This window comes from Centroberyx gerrardi, chromosome 9, assembly GCF_048128805.1.
Source record: "Centroberyx gerrardi isolate f3 chromosome 9, fCenGer3.hap1.cur.20231027, whole genome shotgun sequence".
Taxonomy (NCBI): Eukaryota; Metazoa; Chordata; class Actinopteri; order Beryciformes; family Berycidae; genus Centroberyx; species Centroberyx gerrardi.
In genome coordinates, this window is record NC_136005.1 from 176,803 (window position 1) to 202,872 (window position 26,070).

The following is a 26,070-nucleotide window of genomic DNA, read 5'->3' on the forward strand; positions in this document are numbered from 1 at the left end:
CATACTGCATTTTTCCGACTTCCTTTGATGCCACTTTTCAGGCTGCCAAATAGAACTAATTGGTTCAATTGGACTTGCGACGTTAGAGTTTCTATTTCGAGGTCGGAGAAGTTTCTCTTCTTGGACGTATTACGCATCTCCATGTCGTAAACTCTAGGGGCGAGGCCTCTGAACCGAGAATATCTAGGGGTGATAGTTAAATGATTGTTTTCAGCCGGCACATTTATCAACACCCGATCATTCTTACGCTGTGATTGGCGAGATACGAACGTTTCATGAATCACACGTGAACCCTGTCGTAAGATGATTTCTGCGCTCGGATCTGCGCTGGTTTCAACGTTAGATTGATAAATGAGGGCCTCTGAGTTGTAGCTTGAGAAGAGTCAGCTCAGTTAACCTGAACAAACTGTTAGCTAGCTAACTAGCCAGCAAACACACTGATGTTAATGTGAACATGCTAACGCTAGCTGCTACTAGATACGTTAGCTAGTGTGCTAATCAGATGTGTTAACACTAAATCAATCCGATGGATCAGTGATGAAATGGTCAGTTCAGTCAATAACAGACGGGGGGGGGGGAGCCTCTGTTGTGGGGATTGAACCTGTGACCTTCTGGTTACAGGGAGAAATGTTTTACTTCCCTGAATCCACAGGAAACCACAGTTCAGTGGAAGAGCTGGAATAAATATCTATATCTAGTGTGTGTGTGTGTGTGTGTGTGTGTGTGTGTTCCCCAGGTTTCTGATTTCCACCTATTTCATCAGATGTGTATCTGATTCTGTCTTATACAGTAAATGTTCTTCACTTCTGACAGCAGAGTTCATCTGATTGTCACAGAATGGGAAACTGTATCTGTTCACTAGTGATGCGTTCAGGTTCTTCAGCCTGCGACCGCCTCTGACACATCAGCATGTCTGAACCCTCCACTCATTTTCATAAGCATAAAACAACGACCTGAAACCGATCCGCAAACACACAAAAAAAACATTCAGGCAGCCAGGTAAAGACTGCTGTGTAACTACGGCTGCAGTAATGATATAATTTATGGATGGAGGATAAACCAGATCAGAGAAGTTTATTCTGTTCATTACATTTAAATTTCATTGAAATTTAGTCTATAATTCCATAGCGTGTCCTGTTAGACTGGTTCTCAGTATTATTTTCAGTCGACCCTGACCCGCCCAGCTGAGGATGAAACCACAGGACCTCGGGCTTCAGATTGACCCACACATCGCTACTGTTCACACTGTTTACACTGTGTTTACACTGTTTACACTGTGTTCACACTGTTTATGCTGTGTTTACACTGTTTACACTGTGTTTACACTGTTTACATTGTGTTTACACTGTTTACACTGTTTTTACACTGTTTACACTGTGTTTACACTGTTTTTACACTGTTTACACTATGTTTACACTGTTTACACTATGTTTACACTGTTTACACTGTGTTTACACTGTTCACACTGTGTTCACACTGTGTTCACACTGTTTACGCTGTGTTTACACTGTGTTCACACTGTTTACACTGTTTACACTGTGTTTACACTGTTTTTACACTGTTCACACTGTGTTCACACTGTTTACACTGTGTTTACACTGTTTACACTGTGTTTACACTGTGTTTACACTGTTTTTACACTGTTTACACTGTGTTTACACAGTTTTTACACTGTTTACACTGTGTTTACACTGTGTTTACACTGTGTTCACACTGTTTACGCTGTGTTTACACTGTTTACACTGTGTTTACACTGTGTTTACACTGTGTTCACACTGTTCACACTGTTTACGCTGTGTTTACACTGTTTACACTGTTTTTACACTGTTTACACTGTGTTTACACTGTTTTTACACTGTTTATATTGTGTTTACACTGTTTACGCTATGTTCACACTGTTTACACTGTGTTTACACTGTTTTTACACTGTGTTTACACTGTTTTTACACTGTTTACATTGTGTTTACACTGTTTACACTGTTTTTACACTGTTTACATTGTGTTTACACTGTTCACACTGTTCACACTGTGTTTACACTGTGTTTACACTGTTTACGCTGTGTTCACACTGTGTTCACACTGTGTTCACACTGTGTTTACACTGTTTACGCTGTGTTCACACTGTTTACACTGTGTTCACACTGTTCACACTGTTTACGCTGTGTTCACACTGTTTATACTGTTTACGCTGTGTTCACACTGTTTACACTGTTTACACTGTGTTCACACTGTTCACACTGTTTACACTGTGTTCACACTGTTCACACTGTTCACACTGTTTACACTGTGTTCACACTGTTCACACTGTTTACACTGTGTTCACACTGTTCACACTGTTCACCCTGTGTTCACACTGTTTATACTGTTTACACTGTGTTCACACTGTTCACACTGTTTACACTGTTTACACTGTGTTCACACTGTTCACGCTGTGTTCACACTGTTTATACTGTTTACGCTGTGTTCACACTGTTTACACTGTTTACACTGTGTTCACACTGTTCACACTGTTCACGCTGTGATCACACTGTTTATACTGTTTACGCTGTGTTCACACTGTTCACACTGTTTACACTGTTTACACTGTGTTCACACTGTTCACACTGTTTACACTGTTTACGCTGTGTTCACACTGTCTGTCTCTCTGTCTCTCTCTCTGTCTCTCTGTCTCTCTGTCTGTCTGTCTGTCTGCCTGTCTCTCTGTCTGTCTCTCTGTCTGTCTGTCTGTCTCTCTGTCTGTCTGCCTGTCTGTCTCTGTCAGGATGAAGAGGAAACCTACCTGCAGAAAGCTGACAGACTCTACTCGCTGATGAACGCTGTGACAGACAAGGTGAGTGGGCGCAGCTTATCAGTTACATCAAATGATTATATATTATGTTAATTATATTTTATGTTTCCATACTGAGGTCAACAGTAGAAGAAGCTTCAGTTCCTAGCTGATCAACAGATGGAACAAATATTCCTGAGGCAGAAATGATCCTGATGGAAGAGAAGTGAAGGAAAGACAATAAAATATTTACTAGACTGTTTTCTACATAAAACTCCTCTTCCTCTTATTTTTTTACATTTTGTGATCAAGTGTTGTAATTTTTCATTTTTGATGAACTCACTTTCCCTCAACCTGCCTCGTCTACTTCTACTGCAGTTCGTGATTTCCTACGTTTCCCATAATACCCCGCACCCTTACTGAAACCCAACCTGTCTCTCTGCTGCAGTGCATTCTGGTCTCTCTCCTGCTCCTGCAGTGCATTCTGGTCTCTCTCCTGCTCCTGCAGTGCATTCTGGTCTCTCTCCTGCTCCTGTGGTGGAGAAACTGGTCTCTCTCCTCTTCTACGATGGATTTCTCCCTGTATGATTGTTGAACGTCTCTTGGTGCAAAATGGCGGCTCTAGAAAGAAGCCCTCGCTCTTTGATTCTGAGGGACTGACACCAAAACCTGACGTTTACCGCTGATGTTTTACATCCTGAAACATTTTCTCATATGGAAATATCTGGATGGAGCCAGGAATGTAAAGTTCATCACCACCAGCTGATTTTAACACAGAGAGCAGAGTGTTCAGATTAGAACAACGGATGAAAGGCTCAGTGTGTTTGCTCTGGGTTCTGCCTCAGCTCAGCTCACCGTGAGCAAAGAGCAGATCAGCATCATGTGTGAAGGTCTGACCGTCGGAGCGATCCTGAAAGGAGAACAGCAGTCGTTTTGTCTCCATCATCTCCCATGAAGTCAAACCAGCGCTGTTTCCAGTCAGCGGCTCCTGCTGTCTGTTCTGCGGTTTGACCTCACAGGCTCCCGTAGTTTTCAACAACACATTAAAAACACTGAAGAGACAAACTGCTAACAGAGCACATCATGTTGAACAGCAGCTGGACATGATGGAGTTTAATGGGACTATTTTCTCTTTTTCCATGGTGGCAGTGAAGAGGCAAAACTAAATTTAATGCCACCCATGTGTTATGTGAAGAGAAGTATGTTGATATAAACACATTTGCTAATTAAGGCATTAATTAGCTTCATTAATGACCTCATTAGCATAACTGGTTATGTTGCATATATCATGCTGATTGGGCCGTAATTACAGTGTGGAGAGTCAGCCTTAATCAGACCGGCTGTCTGAACACAGAGAGAATGTGATGTCATCACTCTGTCATCACTGTCATCACTCTGTCATCACTCTGTCATCACTCTGTCATCACTGTCATCACTCTGTTATCACTCTGTCATCACTCTGTCATCACTGTCATCACTATGTCATCACTGTCATCACTCTGTCATCACTGTCATCACTATGTCATCACTGTCATCACTCTGTCATCACTGTCATCACTATGTCATCACTCTGTCATCACTGTCATCACTCTGTCATCACTGTCATCACTCTGTCATCACTGTCATCACTCTGTCATCACACTGTCATCACTGTCATCACTCTGTCATCACTGTCATCACTCTGTCATCACACTGTCATCACTGTCATCACTCTGTCATCACTCTGTCATCACTGTCATCACTCTGTCATCACACTGTCATCACTGTCATCACTCTGTCATCACTCTGTCATCACTGTCATCACTCTGTCATCACTCTGTCATCACTGTCATCACTCTGTCATCACTGTCATCACTCTGTCATCACTCTGTCATCACTGTCATCACACTGTCATCACTGTCATCACTCTGTCATCACTGTCATCACTGTCATCACTCTGTCATCACTGTCATCACTCTGTCATCACTGTCATCACTCTGTCATCACTCTGTCATCACTGTCATCACTCTGTCATCACTGTCATCACTGTCATCACTCTGTCATCACTGTCTTTAACTCTGATGCCCACAGCTGTTTGATTGACAGCACTTGGTGTTCGTTTGAGTTTTATCAGTCAAACTGTCAGTTCTGTCTTCTGAAGAGTTTACAGTCTGCAGACAGACAGTGAGACAGACGGGCAGTGAGACAGACAGACAGTGAGACAGACGGGCAGTGAGACAGACAGACAGTGAGACAGAACAGACGGGCAGTGAGACAGACGGGCAGAGAGACAGACAGACAGTGAGACAGACGGGCAGTGAGACAGAACAGACGGGCAGTGAGACAGACGGGCAGAGAGACAGACAGACAGTGAGACAGACGGGCAGTGAGACAGAACAGACGGGCAGTGAGACAGACGGGCAGAGAGACAGACAGACAGTGAGACAGACAGACAGTGAGACAGACGGGCAGTGAGACAGAAAAGACGGGCAGTGAGACAGACAGACAGACGGGCAGGCATGCAGTGAGACAGACGGGCAGTGAGACAGACAGACAGACGGGCAGTGAGACAGACAGACAGACGGGCAGTGAGACAGACAGGCAGTCAGTGAGACAGGCAGTGAGACAGACAGGCAGGCAGGCAGTGAGACAGACAGGCAGTGAGACAGACAGGCAGTCAGTGAGACAGACAGGCAGTGAGACAGACAGGCAGGCAGGCAGTGAGACAGACAGGCAGTGAGACAGACAGGCAGTCAGTGAGACAGGCAGTGAGACAGACAGGCAGGCAGGCAGTGAGACAGACAGGTAGTGAGACAGACAGGCAGTCAGTGAGACAGGCAGTGAGACAGACAGGCAGGCAGGCAGTGAGACAGACAGGCAGTGAGACAGACAGGCAGTCAGTGAGACAGGCAGTGAGACAGACAGGCAGTCAGTGAGACAGGCAGTGAGACAGACAGGCAGGCAGGCAGTGAGACAGACAGGCAGTGAGACAGACAGGCAGTGAGACAGACAGTGATACAGAACGGGGCAGTGAGACAGACAGACAGGCAGGCAGTGAGACAGGCTGAATGTTAACCCTGCACAGTTTACACTAAAGTGAAATACAGCTGTGGAACTTCATGGATCATTATAGACCTAATTAATAATCAGTTTATATTAATTAATGCATTTATTGTAATGTGATCTGTAGTTAATCAGCTGCCTTCAGTTTATATACAGACATTAGCAGCATATCTTATAGACTACTCCACACACACACACACACACACACACACACACACACACACACACACACACACACCTGCTGACAGTGTGATTTATAATAAATGACAGGAAAGTGAGTCAGGCTGAACTGATGGAGGATTCAGGTCTGAATCAGTTCTGGATCCGTTCAGCTCAAAACCTGCAAGACGCATTAAAAAAACATGAAAACCTCCGCAGGGCAGGAGGCATCATTAAAACAATGCACCAAGTTTAACAGGCTTCTACTGGTTTCTACTGGTTTCTACTGGTTTCTACTGGGAGCTGACCAGTACAACACACTGCAATGAGAAATGAAACGAGAACTACAGAACACCTGGTAATAACACTGATCTCCTCTCCTCCTCTCCTCTCCTCTCCTCTCCTCTCCTTTCCTCTCCTCCTTTCCTCTCCTTGTCTCCTCTCCTCTCCTCCTCTCCTTGTCTCCTCTCCTCTCAGACTGTGTTTGGTGAAGGAGAAAACACGAAGGTTCGTGTTGCAGAGTTGGAAGAAGAAGTTCAGACTCTGAAGAAAGTCAACAAGGATCTGTACGACTTCTCCAGCCAGCTGCTCACCAAGCCCACATAGACACACACACACACACACATACACACATACACACACACACACACGCACACACACACACGCACACACACACACCTTCCTGTAACCTGTAGGCATAGAGCTATTAGAAAAAAAAATCTTTGTAAAACGTGTGTTTTACATGCTAGTCTTCATCCGACACACACACACTGATCCAGAGTCAGTGCCTTGCTCACGGACACTTCAGCAGAACTCTGCTGGGATCGAACCCGCAGCCTTCTGGTTACAGTCCGCTCTGTGTGGAGTTCCTGCTCTGGACCGCTTGACTCTTCATTTTTTATTGTTTTTACATGTTCCTGTTCTGTGTGAAGCAGGGGGGCAAACTGATACCCAACCGCCCCAACTACCCCCAACCACCCCAACTACCCCCAACCACCCCAACTGCCCCCAACTACCCCAACCACCCCAACTGCCCCAGCCACCCCCAACTACCCCAACTGCCCCCAACCACCCCAACTTACCCCAACTACCCCAACTACCCCAAAATCCATCAGCGTTGGGACAGAAAGTTTTTTGGTGTTCTTGCTTTTTGTCCTGCTGGCCGACAGTGAAGGAAAGCCTCCGCCTGTCCTCACAGATTTGGACTTTACAGATATCAGTCCCCGACCCCAATTAACCCCCGGTGGGGTCAGGGGTCAGGGGTCAGGGGTCACGGCACCGAGACGAAGCCACTAAGATGAATCAGAGTTGAAGAGCTGAAAGAGAAGCGGTGTCTCGGTTTCCAAGTCCTGGAAGACGACTTTTCTACATTTTGAAACATTGAAAAATAAAACCTGAATGAAAGAAATGTCGCTGGTCGGTATCTTAATATTTTTCTATCGAACCTTTATTTAACCAGGCAAAATAAATCATCAATGTACATCAGGAAAGTCACATAAAGGCTAAACGCAACGTCAGATTTCATTATGTAAGAATTGAAATGAGCTTGTGATGCTGCAGCTGCTGGAGCAGAAACAGACTGAAGGAATCTATATAGTCCTAAAGAATAATTCATATAGAAGGTTCAGGAAATCACAGCAGCCTCCGGCTCTGAGGAGATCCATCTGCAGAGAGAAAAGAGGCTTTTTATTATTCTTCCTCCGTCCAGCAGCAGATCCTGAAGGTCAGAGGAAGCAGTTTTCCCTCAGGAAGGAAATCTCTCCGCTCTTATCTGCAGCACAAACCACCGGCCGTTTAACCTCCGACCTCCATCAGCGTCGGCCATCTTTACAAACTCTTAATTGACAGAGGAAGAAGCTGCTGAGGGGATTTCTGCTCCAGAAACCCAGACGACCTGAAGCCAACAGGACTGAACTGGTTTGTTAAAGTAATACTGAACTCTGGTAGTCTCTTGGGTTGTGTTTCTTCCTCCATGATAAAATCCCCAAATCAGTGATTCTGTGATCTGTTGCTCTGGTAGAGGAGACTGGAGAATTGTGGGTTTTTTTCTCTCCATTCACTGCCATTGAGGAGGAACAGTCTGAAAATCACTTCTAGAACATAAAGGACCGCCGACAAAGCAGATTCTGATGATATATTAAAAAAAACAACTAGTCATGCTTTTTTTTTTATAAGTTGTCAGAATCTGCTTTCTCCAGTCTCCTCTACCGGAGCAACAGATCACAGAATCACTGATTTTGGGGTCCCATATGGTGTAAAACAGGATTCCCCTTGCCTCTGTGATTATAAAGGAGTTGGATGTGCTATCTAAACATGGTGAAACTAAACTTAAGGCCTTCTCTAAAAATAAAAATACCTTGCTAAAGCCTGACATTACCACTTTTCAGGGCAAGCCTCTTGAGGCTGTCAGTGCCTACAAATATTTAGGGTTCTTAACTGATGATCAACTTTCATTTAAGCAACATATAGAACAACTAGCTGAAACTGAAGCTCGGTTTTTATTTTAGAAATAAGTCTTGCTTTTCTTTTAATGTTAAACGTAGATTGGTGGAAGCAACTTTTTTACCCGTTCTGGACTGTGGTGATCTTTAATACATGAATTATTACAGGAATGCTCCCGCTTATTGTCTTCATATGGTTGATACTGTGCATCATGGTGCTCTACGGTACATAACTAACTGTGGAAGACTAATCCATCACTGCTTATTATACTCAGTGGTTGGCTGGACTTCCTTATCCATGCGTCGACTGAGTCACTGGTATGTTTTTATCTATAAGGCAATTTTGTGGATTCTCCCCAGTTCCCTCTCCAGTTATCTGACTCAGAAACAGCTCAGTTAGGATCGCAGGACTTGATACTGATGTCTGGTCCTTCTGCCGGACTGTGTTGGTAAAAAGGCTCAGTTGCTGCTCCTTTTACTTGGATTTCAACTAACAGACTTGATCTCTTTAAATGAATTCAAAACCATTGTCAAAAGCAGGGAATTAACTGCCATTGGTCAGTGTAATTGTTTTTAAATTTGCTTGTATATGAACTCTCATTTATGTATCTTTTGTTTGCATGATGTAACTGTATGTCTGTAAAACAGGGCGTTGCTGAAAAAGAGCATGCGTGCTCAGACAGCCTACCCTATATAAATAAAGGTTAAATAAAAGAAAATAAAAAATGGTTAAAGTATCAAAACGCATGGTCGCCAACTAAACTAACCCTAACCCTTTGCAATTTCGTTGTGCTTGCACAATGACAATAAAGTTATTGAATCTTGAATCTAAATCCACACAATCCATATTAGAAAAGCGAGCCTCTAAACGAGCCGTTTGGACTTCCGTAACTTTGTGGCGTCACAAAGGTTCGCTCATTATCATTTCTGTAAGAAATAATAGACTAACAAAGTGTTTTTTTCAAAGCGGTCGAGCGGTCGTCATCGTTTATTACCGGAGAGTTTTCCCTACCTGTAGCCGCCGGGCCGCGGCGTCTCACGTTTCGCTCTCGAAACGGTTAGCCGATCGGAACGGAGGGTCGTTAATATTAATGAGCCTTAAAGACACGGAGACAGAAACGGCCTGTTCTTGGTAAGGCTCAGAGAGATGCTGGAAAATGAACGTGGAGAAATGGATTGAGAGTGTTTTTGGTTCATGACACCACACACACAGCTTTGAATGGACAGAAAGACACAAAATAAAACTCTGGACAGTGGAGGATATGGAACTTTAAACACTGGTTTGACTCCTCTATGTTGCTTCCCTCGGTAGGTTCGGTTAGGGTTAGGTTTAGGTTTAGGTTTAGGTTTAGGTAGGTTCAGTCTGCACTGTGGAACATCAGAGAGCTTCATCTGTAGATCCAGTCAGAGGAACATGATGTCACTTTGTTTGCTGGATAAACTCTGGGACTGGGAGCTGCTTGATTACGTGACACTCCCATTGGAATCAATGGAGGAGGAGAGGACATGTGGCTGATTGCTGTGACCTCCAGCTGGGTGGAGAACCGGCGATAATCATCCAGGAAAATATAAAATCCACCAAAATGTGATGATTCAGCTGTTCTGACTAGCTGTCTGTTTCTGTAGGAGACTTCAGTTCTCTGGCAGAACACTGAAGGCCTCCTGCCCCATCTGCTGTTCACACGCTTTCCATTGATTTACTCCGTTTTCACTGAACTAAATCAATTTCTCCAGAACCTTTCTTCAAAGACTCACTTCCCAAAGAGATCCAGTCTGTCTGAGGATGAAGCTGTTTGAGCCGGACAGAAACATCAACTCTAAACTGAACTGAAACTGACAGGTTCCTGCTCAGTTCTGACTCATCTTCACCAATAATTATAATAATCAACTTTATTTGGAAAGCAGCCTTTCAGAAACAGTTTACAACCATATTACAGAAAAACAAGAATACCTTAAAACATACCTTAAAAATAATAAATAATGACAAAGAATTAAGAATCTAAGAATTGTTACAGAAAGCAAGTTTACACAAATCAGTTTTAAGAAGTTATTTAAAAACTGAACTGAACCACTTGGTCTCATGGTTCTATAGAGAACCATAATAAAATAGAATTTAAAAAAAAATCTGAATAAAAGAACCCAGTGTGGTTCTGAAAAGGTTCTTTAATACTGCTGGTTTGGAACATTTCATACATTCTTAAAGGGTTCTGTACAGCACCATAAAGGGTTCTGCTGTGAACCATTTCCAGGTACTATAGAGAACCCTTTTTGAGTGTAAACAAACACAGACTCATCCTGACTGGTAGAGGATCATGGGAAATACTATGAGCTCCTAATTGATTTGTGTATCAGTCTTTACATTCAGTTTCCTCCAGTAACGAGAGGAAGAACCGCTGCGAGGTTCTTCTGTGTCGGAGGAACTGCTGCGAGGTTCTTCTGTGTCGGAGGAACCGCTGCAAGGTTCTTCTGAACGCTCAGAGAGGAGACAGGTGGGCGATCCATCAGCTTCATCATCTTGTTTATAGAAACCTTCGCCGCTGCGGCGCAGCAACAAATTGATTGTGGGAAGCGAAGCCAGTTCCGCCTCTGCATCGCATCTCGCAATCAGATCTGTGAATTATGACCCGCGATCTAAGGGGAACCGTGTCGTGTTCTTAACCAGCTGTCTGAATGGAAATGCATTCAAATCATTTGCCTTCTGTAGAAACACAGGAAAATTGTATTTATTGGTTTTTTGCAGCGGTTATTTATTATTCATATTAAATTCACTCAGCTAACAAAGCGCTCGCTGTAACAGAGGAATGAGGAGGAATGTGTCACTGGATTGGATATGAATGTGTTTAATGAGGACTGGAGCCGGACCGGCCGGTTCCAGCTCCAGAAGGTTCTGCGCCGGTTTCTAACCTTTAATTCCTCTCAGTCTTGACGAAGAGCGGCTCTAACGAGGTGGAACTCATTAGCTTTTATCTGAGCTGCCGATCCCCAGTGAGACACCACTGAGGGGAAAACAGGACCGCAACACTGAAGACATCCAAGACCCCCCCCCCCCCAGCTCTGGGAGAGACGGGCTTAACGCAGACGGTTTGACAAGCTGCATTAGAAGCCGTACGGGTTCAAAGCGTGATGCTGAGCCGGGAGACTTTAATGTTGAGGACCGTGCTGAACGCCGGACCTGGAACCAGATGGAAGATGGAGTCCAGAGGAAAACAGCTGGTTTGAAGTCCAAAGCCAAAATTTTCTGGCCTATTTTCTCCTGATCACATGCTGTAAAATCTGGTCTGCAAACAACTAGAATTATTGCAGCCAAATTTCTCTGATAAAGGAAGCAACCTACAGAATCACAGCTGACTTTGTGTGTCCATTTACTTTGTGATGTGATGTGATGTGATGTGATATGAATTCAGAAACCCAAAACATCTCACAAAATATTCCCCTTTGGTTCATTTCTGCTAAATTCCTGCAGCTACTCACAAAATGATCTGAATTCAAATGAACACCAGTGTTGCTCAGACTTCATCTGTAGATAAAAGGTTTTAATTCTAATAGTTTTAATTCTGCACATCATGATGGGAGAGATGCGGAAACAGGTTCTGCGGTGGAGGTGCGGACGTCGGACGGGACGAAGCTGCAGCAGCGACTGGATGCAGGTTTGGATTTTCTTTGAAAACTCAGTGAAACTTCTCAGAACTCAAACAAAAAGATCTCAAAGAAATGCTGTTTGAAATGACTTTGTAGTGCAGAAGAAGAGTCGAGGCGGAGGAATCAGGTTTTTCAGCCACTGTCCATCTGATCTGCTGGTCTGCTGGTTCACAGTCCATCAGTAAGACCAACACACACACACACACACACACACTCTCTCTGTCTCTCCCCCTCTCCCTCTCTCTCTCCCTCCCTCCCTCTCTCTCTCTCTCTCTCTCCCTCTCTCTCCCAATTCAATTCAAAGGGGCTTTATTGGCATGGGAAACATACATTTACATTGCCAAAGCAAGTGTGAAATAAAAACAAAAAATGTACGTACAATTAAAGATATACTAGAATAAAGAAATGTGTAAACATTGCAACATTGCAATCAAATATATAAATAAGAGTAGGAAAAATTTCTAACTAAAAAATACAACAGAAAAATTGCGCTTTTGCTGTTAAAAAAAGAAAAAATATATATATACAGATAAGTAAAGATAACTTAAAATAAAAATAGAAAAATGTGGATATTGCAGTTAAAAAATATAAATACAAATAAGTGAGAACTGTGTAAACAACTGTAACAAAACACTCTGTCTCTCTCTTTCTCTCTCCCTCTCTCTCTGTCTCTCTCTCTCTTTCTCTCAATTCAATTCAATTCAATTTGCTTTATTGGCATGAATGTCATAACAACAAAATTGCCAAAGTGTCTCAGGACAGTCAACAAAAGGATCCAACTGATCTAACAACAGAGTAAACAGAGGATACATTACTGAATAAGACAGAATCAGTTCTGCTAGTAAAATAAATCAAATAAGATACTGACAAAGCAAAAACAGTATTAAAATAATAAGTATTATAACAATACGTAATTGTACTAGTATTATAATACTACAAATTATGACAATATTATTAACAATAAGTACAGTGTTAGAATAATATAATACAACAATAAACAAACAGTAGTGAGTAAGATAGGTCCAGATGATCATTCTGGGCCGTCCCTCAGTCTGTGACAGGCGGTCACTGTGCAGCTAGACCTGCTGCCTGTCCCGCTCCCAGCAGGACCTGCTGCCTGTCCCGCTCCCAGCAGGACCTGCTGCCTGTCCCGCTCCCAGTTAGACCTGCTGCCTGTCCCGCTCCCAGCTAGACCTGCTGCCTGTCCCGCTCCCAGCGGGATCTGCTACCTGTCCCGCTCCCAGCAGGACCTGCTGCCTGTCCCGCTCCCAGCTAGACCTGCTGCTTGTCCCGCTCCCAGCTGCCTGTCCCGCTCCCAGCGGGATCTGCTGCCTCTCCCGCTCCCAGCAGGTCTAGCTGCCTGTCCCGCTCCCAGCTAGACCTGCTGCCTGTCCCGCTCCCAGCGGGACCTGCTGCCTGTCCCGCTCCCAGCTAGACCTGCTGCCTGTCCCGCTCCCAGCGGGACCTGCTGCCTGTCCCGCTCCCAGCAGGATCTGCTGTTGGACACTTTCATTCAGTTTAGTGAAGTTGGGGATTAATAATTCTAATTTCTTAAAGTATTCTGCTCTAATTAGATTATATTTGTCACATTTCAAGAGGAAGTGCATCTCTGTCTCCACCTCACCTGTTGTGCAGTGGCCGCATATTCGTTCCTCTTTTGGTAGCCAGGACTTCTTATGTCGTCCTTTCTCTATGGCCAGACTGTTGTCACTCAGTCTGGATCTGCTCAGGATCTGTCTCTGTTCAGGATCTGGATCTGCTCAGGATCTGGATCTGCTCAGGATCTGGATCTGCTCAGGATCTGGATCTGCTTTGGGTCTTTTACACTGAAAAGATATTCTGCCAATTTATATTTACGGTTTAGGGCCAGATAGCAATTAAGTTTGTTTTGTGTTTGTGTTTGATTTGTCCAATGTTCCAGATATGTATCTTTTGTTTGTTGTATAATTTGGTTTACTCTGATTTGTGGTTTTGGAGCAGTGCTGGTCTGAGGTTGGTCTGTGTCAGTCAGTCTCCTGACCAGCTGGCAGAAGGGGCTCTGCCTCTTTTGGGGGTCCAGCTCCTGGGTTTGCAGTGCCTGAGATCTCAGGGAGTCTTGGGGACTCGATTTGAGATGCATCCAAAATTTGAGAGTTCTTTTGTGGATGTTTATAATCAGTGGGTAACGGCCTGGTTCTGCCCTGCATGCGTTGGTTGGTGTTTTTCTGTGGATGTTTAGTATGGTCCGACAGAACTCCACATGCAGGACCTCTGTAGGATGTTTGTCCCATCTGGTGTAGTCCTGTTTGCTGAGCGGACCCCAAACCTCACTTCCATAAAGGGAAATGGGTTGGATTACACTGTCAGAGATTTTAGACCAAATTCTAATTGGTATGTTTATTTTGTGGATTTTTTTCTTAATTGCATAAAAGGCTCTACAGGCCTTTTCTTTCAGTGCATTCACTGCCAGACCAAAGTTACCTGAGGCGCTGATTTTGAGTCCCAGGTAGTCGTAGTGTAGAGTGTGTTCCAGTACAGTATTTCCTAGATTGAATGTGTATCTGGTTTCCTGAGATCTGGGCTTCTTTTGGAAGATCATTATTTTTGATTTGTTGTAGTTTACTGTCAGGGCCCAGTTGTGACAGTACTGCTCCAGCAGGTCCAGATGCTGCTGTAGACCTGCTGTGTTGGTGACAGCAGCACCAGGTCATCAGCATAGAGCAGGAATTTAACTTCCTTATTGTGTGGCTCAGGCCAGGGGAAGCAGACTGTTCAGCAGCACTGATGTAGATGTTAAAGAGAGTTGGTGATAAGCTGTTTCCCTGAAATACTCCTTTCCCTTGAGTGAAGAGATCTGTACTTTTGTTTCCAATTTTTATTCCACACTTATTACTGACATACATTGACTTTATTATGTCATAGACTTTACCCCCTATGCCACTTTGGAGAATTTTATAATATAATCCTTCTTGCCAAATGGAATCAAATGCCTTTTTAAAATAAATAAAACATGCAAAAAATTTTCCCCTTGTTTTTTTGGTGTACGTGATGGTTAATTAGAGTGTGTAGGGTGTAAATGTGGTCAGTAGTGTGGTTGTTTGGTAGAAAGCCAGTTTGCCCTTTGTTCAGGACATTGTGTTCGGTGATGAAGGCCAGCATTCGGGCGTTGATGATGTTGCAGAAAACCTTCCCCAGGTTACTGCTTACACAGATGCCTCGATAATTGTTAAGTCAAGTCAAGTCAAGTTTATTTATATAGCCCTTTATCACAAGCATGTCTCAGAGGACTTTACAGAGAATGTGTCTAGCTAGATCTCACTAAACACAATCAGTGGTGAACAAAATTATGTAGGACAAACATAGCGAAAAACACAAGGTAGGCAGGAGCAGATTTAGCAAGACAAACAATCTACCTGTTCTACAGCCTAACCTACCCGGCACCCCAGCCTTAGACCCTAAATGCACACAAGGAAAAACTCCCAGGAAAAACCTTAGTAGGAAAACTTGGAAGAAACTTTGGGCGGGCTGAGGCAGAGAGGGATCCCCCCCGGGACGGCTTAGCGTGCAATAGGTGCCGGGCAAAACACTGACAGAGTCATGGGCAACAATGATGACAGGAGAAAACAGAGAGAGACAAAAAGGGTGGAGAAGCTGCATGCAGCGATGAGAGGGGGCTGAGGCCAGCACTAAAGGAGCGAGGACAGTAGTCGTAATTCAGCGTCCAGGTGGGAACAGCGGAAAGGAAGAGCAAGGCCAGCACTGACGGTGAAGAGCCAGGGCAGCACCCGTCACTGCCAGGTAGAACACTGACCTGGAGTCAGAGAAGAGGAGAGAGAGGAAGCAGCGTACACACACACACAACACACCCAGACACACACACACACACACACACACACACACACCCAGACACACACACACACACACACCCAGACACACACACACAACACACCCAGACACACACACACGTACAGACGAAGGGGAGAGGACAGCTGCAACAGAACACACAGGGTCAGAGACACGATGGGAGGGAGCAGCATCAGGGACGGGACCGAGGCCGGCGCCAACGACCACTGCACTGCACCGGAGTCTGAAAGGGGAGAGAGGAGGGGGAGAAAACAGCAGCAACAGAACACACGGGAGACGCGTTGGGTGGGAGCAGGACCAAGGCCGGCGGCGACAACCGCCAGGCCGGAGCAACACCTGTCCACTGGCAGGTGGAACACTGGACCGGAGTCTGGGGAAGGGGAGAGAAGACAGACAGACAGAGAGAGATCCAGGTGGGAGCAGCGTCAGGGATGGGACTAAGGCCAGCCCCGAAGACCATCAGGGTCTGAGGAATCTGAGAAAGGGTGGAGAAACCAGCCACACACACACACACACACACACACACACACAGAGCTGTGCAGAAGCAGCACAAAACCCAGATGTATTTGGGCACAGACACGCTCATACAGACAGCAGATAGAAAGTGATTAGACACAGTGTAGCCAGAGGGCAGCCCTATGCTATGTTCCCAACGGCAAATTTCTATATAAATACTGTCTAGGCTAGGGTAAGAGAATAGACTGTGTCGAGCCAGGCCAATGGTGCTAAGGTAGGTCGTATGATTGCGAGAAAAGATAGGTTTTGAGTCTAGATTTGAAGTTTTCGACAGAATTTGCTTCCCTGACTGTAAGAGGTAGCTGGTTCCAGAGATAGGGAGCTCAGTAGAACGCTCTACTGCCTGCTGATTTTTTCTTGATTCTAGGGACAATAAGGTAGCCAGCGTCCTGCGATCGGAGGGCACGAGGTGGAATATAAGGGATGATGAGGTCGGATAGATACGATGGTGCAAGCCCATGTAACGATTTATAAGCTAACAGAAGCACCTTAAAGTCAGATATGGCTTGAATTGGGAGCCAGTGAAGGGAGGTTAGGATTGGAGTAATGTGGTCAAATTTTCTAGTTCTGGTTAGTATTCTGGCAGCAGCATTTTGCACCAGTTGTAGTTTTTTAATGCTGCAGTTAGGTAGGCCAGAGAGTAAGACATTACAATAATCGAGTCTTGATGAAACAAAAGTGTGTATTAAGGTTTCAGCATCCGTCGTATTTATCAGGGAGCGAATTTTTGAGATATTGCGAAGGTGGAAGAATGCTATCTTAGTGATTTCCTTAATGTGAGCATCGAATGAGAGAGCTGAGTCGAAAGTAACGCCAAGGTTTTTAACTGTGGGACTCTGGGTAATTAAGCAATCCCCAAAGTTTAGAGTAAGGTCTGCAACAAGAGGCAGTTGGGTTTTTGGGCCAACAACTAGCATCTCAGTTTTGTTGGCATTTAGTCGCAAGAAGTTTTGTGACATCCAATTTGTGACAGCGATTAGGCATAATTCTAGGTTTGTAAGTTGTGAACGGTCATCAGGTCTAATTGGTATGTAAATTTGAGTATCATCCGCGTAACAGTGAAATTTAATACCATAACTGTGGAAAATTTCACCAAGAGGTAGCATGTAAATGGAGAAAAGCAAAGGTCCGAGCACAGAGCCCTGCGGTACGCCAAAGTTAACTTTAGAGTAATCAGATATAGCATTTTTATGTGAGACACAGTGCGTTCTATCAGATAGGTAGGAATTTAGCCAGGAAAGCGCAGAGTCGCGGATGCCAACATAGCTCGCTAGGCGGTTTAAGAGAATATTATGATCGACTGTATCAAATGCCGCACTCAAATCAAGTAGGATAAGAACAGAAGAAGAGTTGGAATCTGAGGCGAGGAGTAGGTTGTTTACCACTTTTGTGAGAGCAGTCTCAGTGCTATGGAGAGACCTAAAACCAGATTGAAAGGGTTCGAAGAGACTATTACTCGAGAGGTAGTCAATTAGTTGGGTAGAAACTATTCTTTACAAGACTTTAGAGAGGAAGGGGAGATTGGAGATTGGTCTAAACTTATTAAGAACATCAGGATCAAGGTTAGATTTTTTGAGCAGAGGTTTAATTATGGCTGATTTGAAGGATGAGGGCACAATGCCAGAGGGGAGAGAGGTGTTAATGATATTGAGTAGGGAGGGGCCTAATATTAGGAGAAGTTCCTTAACCAATTTAGCAGGAAGAGGGTCAGATAAGCTGGTTGTGGATTTAGAGGAAAGTACTAATTTAGAGAAGGTGTCTAAGGAGACTCAAATTGCGAGAGTACGGCGGTGGTCTCTATTGCGTCTAATGCACGATTAGGAGAGGGATCAACGCCTTCAGTGGGTAAAGAATTGCTAATCTCATCTCTAATACAGTCAATTTTGTGATTGAAGAAATTAAGGAAGTCATTTGCAGTAAATGGAGAGCTCGCTCAGGGGAGGGTTTGCGAGTAAGTTTTGCTACCATGTCAAATAGAAACTTTGGGTTATCTTTATTAATGTTAATAAGATCTGAGTAGTAGGAGGTCCTAGCGGCGGAGAGCGTACGCTTGTAAATCATTAGGCTATCGCTCCAAGCTAGCCGAAAGACCTCGAGTTTGGATGAGCGCCATTTGCGTTCTAGCTTTCTACACGCCTGTTTTTGAGCACGAGTTTCATCAGTAAACCAAGGCGACGGTTTCTTTAGACGGCGGGTCTTTATGAGTAGGGGCGCAACAGAGTCAAGCGAGTCAATTAGAATGAAGTTAAAGTTATCCGTGAACTCGTCAAGGGAACCGATGCGTTCTGGGAGAGAGGCAAGAGTTTTAGGTAGGAGATCAGCGAGTTTTGTAGTCGTTGAAGTATCAATACGGCGGATGCTGTAGGTATCAACTAGATTAGAATGCCGACAGGGCAGAACAATTTGAAATTTAATGAGATAATGATCTGATAATGCCGGTGGATACGGCAAAACTACTAAGTCTGAGACGTTAATACCACGAGCGAGGACTAGTGGCGAGGATTAGTTTTACGATTTAGATGAATATTGAAATCACCGATAATTAGGATGTTATCCGTACGAATTACAAGGTCAGAGAGGAAATTGGAAAATTCTTCTAGAAAAGATGAATAGGGCCCAGGAGGGCGATAAAGGATAATTAGGTAGAAAGGCAGGATACCAGAGTGGTTGAGGCCCATGCTAATTGGAATGGACGGGCGCATAGTGAGCATCTCACAAGATGAGAGTTTATTACTTAGATCTGGTGAAAGGTTCAGACTCGAATTGAAGATTAGGCCAACGCCCCCACCTTTCTTAGATGTCCGAGCGACATGGGAGTTGGTGAAATTAGAGGGGGAAGCTTCATTTAATGGAAGAACATCATTTGGCTTTAGCCAGGTTTCACATAATCCCATTATGTCAATACTATGTTCTTTAATTAAGTCATTGACCAGCAGGGCTTTGTTAGCGAGTGATCTGATATTAATGAATCCGAGTCGTATGCGCTTTGTGTTGCTAGTAGTTTTGGGACGCTCAGCATTGCGAATAGGTTTAATCTCAATTACGTTACTACTTTTTGTTTCGGGCGGCGGCCGAGGACGACGGGAGGAGAGACGGGGAAGGGATACGGTGCTGATTTGCGAACGTAATACAGTTTGTTGTAGAGTCAATGCTGCCAGAAGGGTCGATATGAATAAGGTTATGCTGAGAACGTTTGGCTCGGCGATGGCAAAAGGTGGCACGGCGAGGGCGGGACACAGTCAAGATTGGATACACTAAGCTACCTGAGCTATCAGACTCCAAACCCGCACTAGGTGAAGTCCTGGCAGGCTGTCTAACAACCTGCGACCCAGCATGCCTTAGGGGAGTGTGTCATGCCTGTTTCAAGCACCTGTCCATGTTCCTAGACAAAATGTGGGCACCCAACCCAGTAGGGTGTATGCCATCTGTCTTAAGCATGCCAGGTTTACCCCAGAAGGAGGGCCAGTTATCTAAAAACATAAAACCCTGTTGCTCACAATACTTGGCCAGCCAGCGATTAAGGGCGACTAATCTGCTGTAGATATCATCATTAAGTGTAACGGGGAGGGGACCAGAGACGATTAAGCGATGCCGACTCATCTTGCTGGCAAGGTCACATCCTAATTATGCTGTGTTTAGTGACCTCCGACTGTTTCATCCTAGCGTTGTTGGTGCCGACATGTACTACGATGTTATCATGAGTAGCCTGGTTAGCCTGGTTGTTGTGTGCCTTATCCATATGTCTATGCCTGTTTGTCAGCACCCTAAGAGTAGCCTCTATGTCGGGAACTCTGGCCCCTGGTAGACAGACTATTTCGGCTGGCGCTTCTAGCCTAATGTTGCGGGTTATGGAGTCTCCTATAACTAGGATGCGTGGTTTAGAGCGGGGCCGAGGAGCCGGGGCAGCAGGCCGGCCACAGGGACTACCAAGTGGAGCAAAACGATTCTCATCCGGGAGCGACGGTTGAAAATCGGGCCGTACAACAGACGGCTGGCTCATGCGGGCGCTCCGACGCCTCGGGACCGGGATACGTGCAAGTCTTGGCAGTCTTCACAAAAGGATTTTCACCCAATTAACTGGCGATCTACATAACATATAATACAGCACTTCACATTTTAACATATGAACATACCTGTAATAGTGGGACACACACACAACCACAATCGGTTGGCATTAATGGAAAGTTGGTCTGCTATTCGTTCCAGCTTGAGCTAAAAGACAAGGTTGCACATTAATAGACTATCACATGTGCGCTTCAGAGCTAGTTAGCGGCTAGCCAAAATGCGACATGTTACGATACTTTCTATCAGCAAATGTGCACGTAGCGACAGAACTGCGAAACGACTTGCATTGTATATAAAAAAACACAAACGGTAAATGCTGACAGCTGACACACATCGTATGACAATGCAAATCACTTTTATAGATCAATTTAGATCTGAGCGGACGGGAGACCAACTTACCCACAGCATGAGAATCCTACTCTGCTGTGGGTCACCCACAATGCCCTGCATATAATACAAAACACAAGCCTTGGATTTCCGCTATGCACTTTCATTAGAAAATAAAAATGAAGAGAGAAATTATGGTTGGTGGTCCCAAATTAAACAGGAATTGAAATATATACATAAATTATTTATTCATACTGTTACACTAGCAGCGTGCTAGCAGCGTGCTAGCAGCGTGGCACCGGAACCGGAAATGAGAGGGGAGTTGGTCACAGCGCCTGACAGGTGAGCTGTTGGGGTCCAGTTTATCTCCACTCTTGTGTATTGGGGAAACAAGTCCTCGGCTCCAGATCTCAGGATAGCAGCCGGCCTGAAGGATTAGGTTGAACAGTTGAAGCAGGGCCTGGTGCAGCTCGGGGGGGCTGACTGTGTTGAGCATCTCTGTCCTGATGCTGTCGGCTCCACACGCTTTGCCAGACTTCAGTTTTCTGATGTTATCTTCTAGTTCTTTCATTGAAATTGGGTAGTCAAGTGGATTCTGATTGTTTTTGATCGTTAATTCAAGTATTCTCAACTTTTCTCTGATTTGTTTTTGTTCATGATTTAGACTGTTGGGCAAAGAGTTTTTCAAAATGGTTTTTCAAAATGCTACAATTTTGTAAGGCTACATTATCTGATTTGTTGTTGCTTAAGCTGTTCCATCTCTTTTGATCAATGGATTCCTCAATTTCTCTTAGTTTCAGATTGTAATGCTCTCTTTTCTTCTGTCTTAGGATCTGTTTGTATTCTCTTAGTGTTTCAACATAGTTTTGGTGCAGGTCTGTGTTTTGTGGTTGACAGTGTTTTAGGTTGGACAGGTGTCTTAGTTTTTTCCTGACACTTCTGCAATCCTTGTCATGCCACACCTCCTTTTTTGGTTTCTGTCTACATGTAGGGCTGTTTTTAATGAGACCTGTTTTATTGGCAGATTTGTGATAAATATTATTGATTTTGTTAACAGCCATGTTTATGTCAAACTGATTAGGTTTAAACTCTACTGAGAGGAAAGTGTTAATAAGATGTATGATATCTGGAGAGCTGATTATATTTCTAAGTTTAATCTCACAGTCAGGAGACCATTTATATGACTTGTTTAGTCCATATAGTTTACAGGGTTCAGGTTCTATTGCTTTCTGCTGTACAGTTCCTTTTAGATATACATTTATCTGACAGTGGTCTGTTAGTGGGGTCTGTGGTCTGACAGTGAATGCACTGATGAGGGAGGGGTCCATGTCAGTGATGGCGTAGTCGACTACATTGGTTCCAAGAGCTGAACAATAGGTGAATCTCCCTAAGGAGTCTCCTCTGATCCTGCCATTGAGCATATACAGACCTAGCGAACGACAGAGATGCACTAACTCTTTTCCAGTTTTGTTTACAACATGGTCTGGATTATTTCTGTGGATAGTGGTGAGTGTGAGGTAAGGAGAGGACTGTCCAGATATATGGCTATTGCCAGCAGGATGCACTGTGTCAATTTCACATCCTGTTCTGGCATTCAAATCTCCCAGCAATAAGACATTACCCTGGGCCTGGTAATGGCTGATTTCTTTGTGGAGATTTTCAAAGAAGTTTCCGTCATAGTATGGTGACTCTGACAGGGGAGTGTAAGCTGCACATATCTATAATTCTCTGTCACATTTGATAATGCTTTTATTCAATTTAAGCCATATGTGTGTTGTAGCTTTTTTGATTATTTGTAATCGGGTTGACAAGTCCTCCTTGTACCATATGATAACTCCACCTGAGTCTCTACCATGGCGTATGTTTTCTGTTTGAGGGATGACAGTAAGATTTCTTTGTAGTTTTGGGGGCAGTGGGTATCTGTGTCATTTCGACACCATGCCTCTAACAATATTATGATATCTTGACCTGAGATGCATGAGATGAATTCTGGATCTGCACTCTTCGGTCCAAAAGTAGAAGAGTACAGACCCTGAATGTTCCAAGAGCTTATAGTGAAAGATTTCATTAATTATTAATTACATACATAGATTGTGTATAATGACAAGTAAAACATTTGGGCCAAATTTATATTTGATTCAACAACATTTCAATGAGGTAAAAATAGAATACTATTACAATTTCTTTTTTCTTTTTTTCTTAACTAAGAATTCTGCAAATAAGTTGGAGCAATTGTTTCATCTCTCCAATGTCAGTGTGATTTTCTACTACCTGTGCATAGGTACGTTGTCTCTGAAGGGGTGGCATGGCCTGAACTGTGTCAGGCTAGGCTTCTGTGTATAGTGAAGTTCCAGGTATAGGCTCTTGAGGCCTGGCACCAATGCCTGGCTGAGGTAGAGTGGGCTGGGCTCTCCTGGATGGGGCTCTGCCAGGCTGGGCTATACCGGGTGGGGCTCTGCCAGGCTGTGCTCTGCCGGGTGGGGCTCTGTCATGCCCTCTGCCTCCTAGTCTCTCTCTCTCTCTTTGTGTGTGGTCTGATTACAGAGCTGGAGTCAGGTGTCCGGAGTCAGGAGCCGGTCTGCTCAGCTGCAATTCATCACCCAATCATCCCTACTACTTAAGCCCGGCTCAAACCTCCAGACTCCGCCAGATTGTTGACTCAGTTTACCCTGATAGTCACTTTCAAGCCATTTAGTCTGTTTTCAGTCTGTCCTGCATTTTCGCCTAGACTCACTCTTGCCTGTTTGTCCAGATCCCGTCCTGACTCCTGCCGCCTGCTCCAGCTCTGGAACCCTGTCTGTCCTTCGTCCAGTCTGCCGCCTCGTCAGTCGGCTGTCAAGCCTGGGACTTCTCCACCCTCCAGGCCAGCCTCGTCCTCTCACACTACCCTCAAATAAATCTTTATTTGAACTGTCCTGCTGCCTCCTCGTGTTGTGTCTCTGCCTTAGAGTCCGCCATCCTTAACCTGTGACAGGCTCTAGTAGGTTGGGCTCTGCCGGGTGGGGCTCCAGTAGGTTGGGCTCTGCCGGGTGGGGCTCCAGTAGGTTGGGCTCTGCCGGGTGGGGCTCCAGTAGGTTGGGCCCTGCCGGGTGGGGATCTAGTAGGTTGGGCTCTGCCGGGTGGGGCTCTAGTAGGTTGGGTTCTGCCAGGTGGGGCTCCAGTAGGTTGGGCTCTGCGGGGTGGAGCTCTGTTGGGTGGGGCTCTGCTGCGCTGGGCTGGGCCAAGTGGCGTTCTCCTCTCCCTTGGCCTGGGCTGTGTGTGTTGTCTGTGGCTGAGATGTGGTGGTCCGCTGATGAGGGGTGGGACTGAAGACTCTCCGTTGGCCAATGTCCTTGTGAGGTCCTCAGTAAACATCCAGATGTGGTCACGGTTTAGGTGGACATGATCATAGAGGTGCTTATGTGTCAGAGTGGGGTGATGGGCAATATTTACGTTGCTTAATGTCGCACACCCTAAGGTGATCTTCCTGTTTATCTTGCTGATCATGTCAGAGGGGAAATCAGTCTGTGGCAGTAGTGTGGAAATGGTGATACTGGCCTGAGGAAACCCCTGCAGTGCTTTTTTAGCCACCTTAATTATGGCCTCTGCCACCCTCTCTCTCTTATGACGCAGATCGTTTGTTCCTGTGCGGATGATAATATTGTCAGGGTCATCCAGGTGGTCATGGCAGAGGAGCTGGAGAGCTTTATCAGTATGGGGGCACCAGAACTTCCCCACTCTGTGATGAGGGAACAGCTGTCTGTGTTCCAGGAATTTGACGTTGGAATCAATGAGGATGGCAGTTTTAGGGTGCAAGCGGCGTTGTGGTGGTTCCTGTTCTGTCTGAGCAGGGGGTTGTGTGTAGGACTGTAAGGGCAGAGCTGTTTTGTGGTAGGCTGGAGGGACTGGGACCAATCTGTGAAAGGCTGGAGGGACTGGGACCAGCCTGTGGAAGGCTGGGGGGACTGGGACCAATCTGTGAAAGGCTGGAGGGACTGGGGTGTCTCTCTGTCTGGCTGCTGGGGTCTGTCTGTCTCTCTGTCTGGCTGCTGGGGTCTGTCTGTCTCTCTGTCTGGCTGCTGGGGTCTGTCTGTCTCTCTGTCTGGCTGCTGGAGACGGTCTGTCTCTCTGTCTGGCTGCTGGGGCCAGTCTGTGGAGGGCTGGATTGAGGACTGGAGGGACTGGGGTGTGGCTGTTCCTGGCTGTTCAGGCCAGTCTGTGAGACTGTGTCTCTGCCTTGGTTTTGGAGGGGCTGCTCTGCTGCTGATATGCTGGGTGGCTGCTTCAGACTGGAGTTAAGTGTTTCCCTCTGTTTCAGTTCCTCTCTCATTTGACGTAATTCATATTTAAGAGCTTCAATTGTTCTATGAAGCTCGTTCACATTTTCTTTTAACTGTCTAATATCAGCATGAGTTTTCTCTTTAAACAGTCTCATGTCGTCGTTCAGCTGTTTGACTGTGTCTGCCTCTGAGAGTTTGTTCTCTCTAAACTCAGTTATCTCCACCTCTAGAAGAGAGAGACACTCCTGGATGCGCTGCACTGATACTGGTGTTCTGGGTGTGTGAGGTCTGGTCGAGCTGGCTAGTAGGGGAGAGCTGGAGGCTGTGTGGGCATGGGAGGGTGGAGCAGCGGTGGTAGGGGTTGAAGGCTGTGGAGTTGAGTCTGACAGGTCAGTAGCTAGGCCTACTGCTTTAAGGGGCATATTGGCCTTTTTCATGCTAGCAGCACTTTTCAGTCTGTCAAAGTCTCCTTTAAATTCCTTCAGTTTGGTTTCCGATCCCTGAACCATTATAGTGCCGGTGTTATAGAAATTTATATTGAATTTGGGTACAGTATCTGTATACAACTGTCGGATGGACTTGTTGCCAATCATTTTCAGCTGGCTGTATTCATCTCTGAGAGCAGAGTGCCAGACCTTCTGGGTGCTCAGTGAAGAACAGCAGGTCTGTTATAACTGCTCTATCACCTTGACTTCAGGGGCCGGTTGCACCAACAGGGCTTACGCCTGGTCTTAAGCTAAGTTGGTCGTAACTTGGCATTCTAAGTCCGACCTAATAGTTACGCCGGTTGCACCATCTAGGCTTAAGCCTTCTTCTCACTAAGACCGGGTATAAATCTTACGCCTAGTCAAGAGCAGGCATAAAGTCAAAATCTAGGCCGTTTCTATAGTAACAACACAGCTTGACAACGACGCGTCTCGTATATTGCCTTTACAATGAGCGGGCTTTTAGACGGGAGAGAGTTATTAGGGACAGAAGCAATCCATTGGACATATACAATGATGAGGAGCTG

General features: G+C 45.1%; 1 protein-coding gene across 1 annotated transcript in view; it reads left to right on the forward strand.

The window, feature by feature from the left end:
* wdr18 (WD repeat domain 18) overlaps window positions 1-7,367 on the forward strand; it is a 70,053-nt gene extending 62,686 nt beyond the window's left edge. Inside the window, exons 9-10 of the mRNA XM_071909079.2 lie at window positions 2,762-2,830; window positions 6,446-7,367. Coding sequence (XP_071765180.1) covers window positions 2,762-2,830; window positions 6,446-6,574 — 198 coding nt within the window. The 3' untranslated portion in view covers window positions 6,575-7,367. The remainder of the gene's footprint in view (window positions 1-2,761; window positions 2,831-6,445) is intronic.
* Window positions 7,368-26,070: the final 18,703 nt, after the last annotated feature.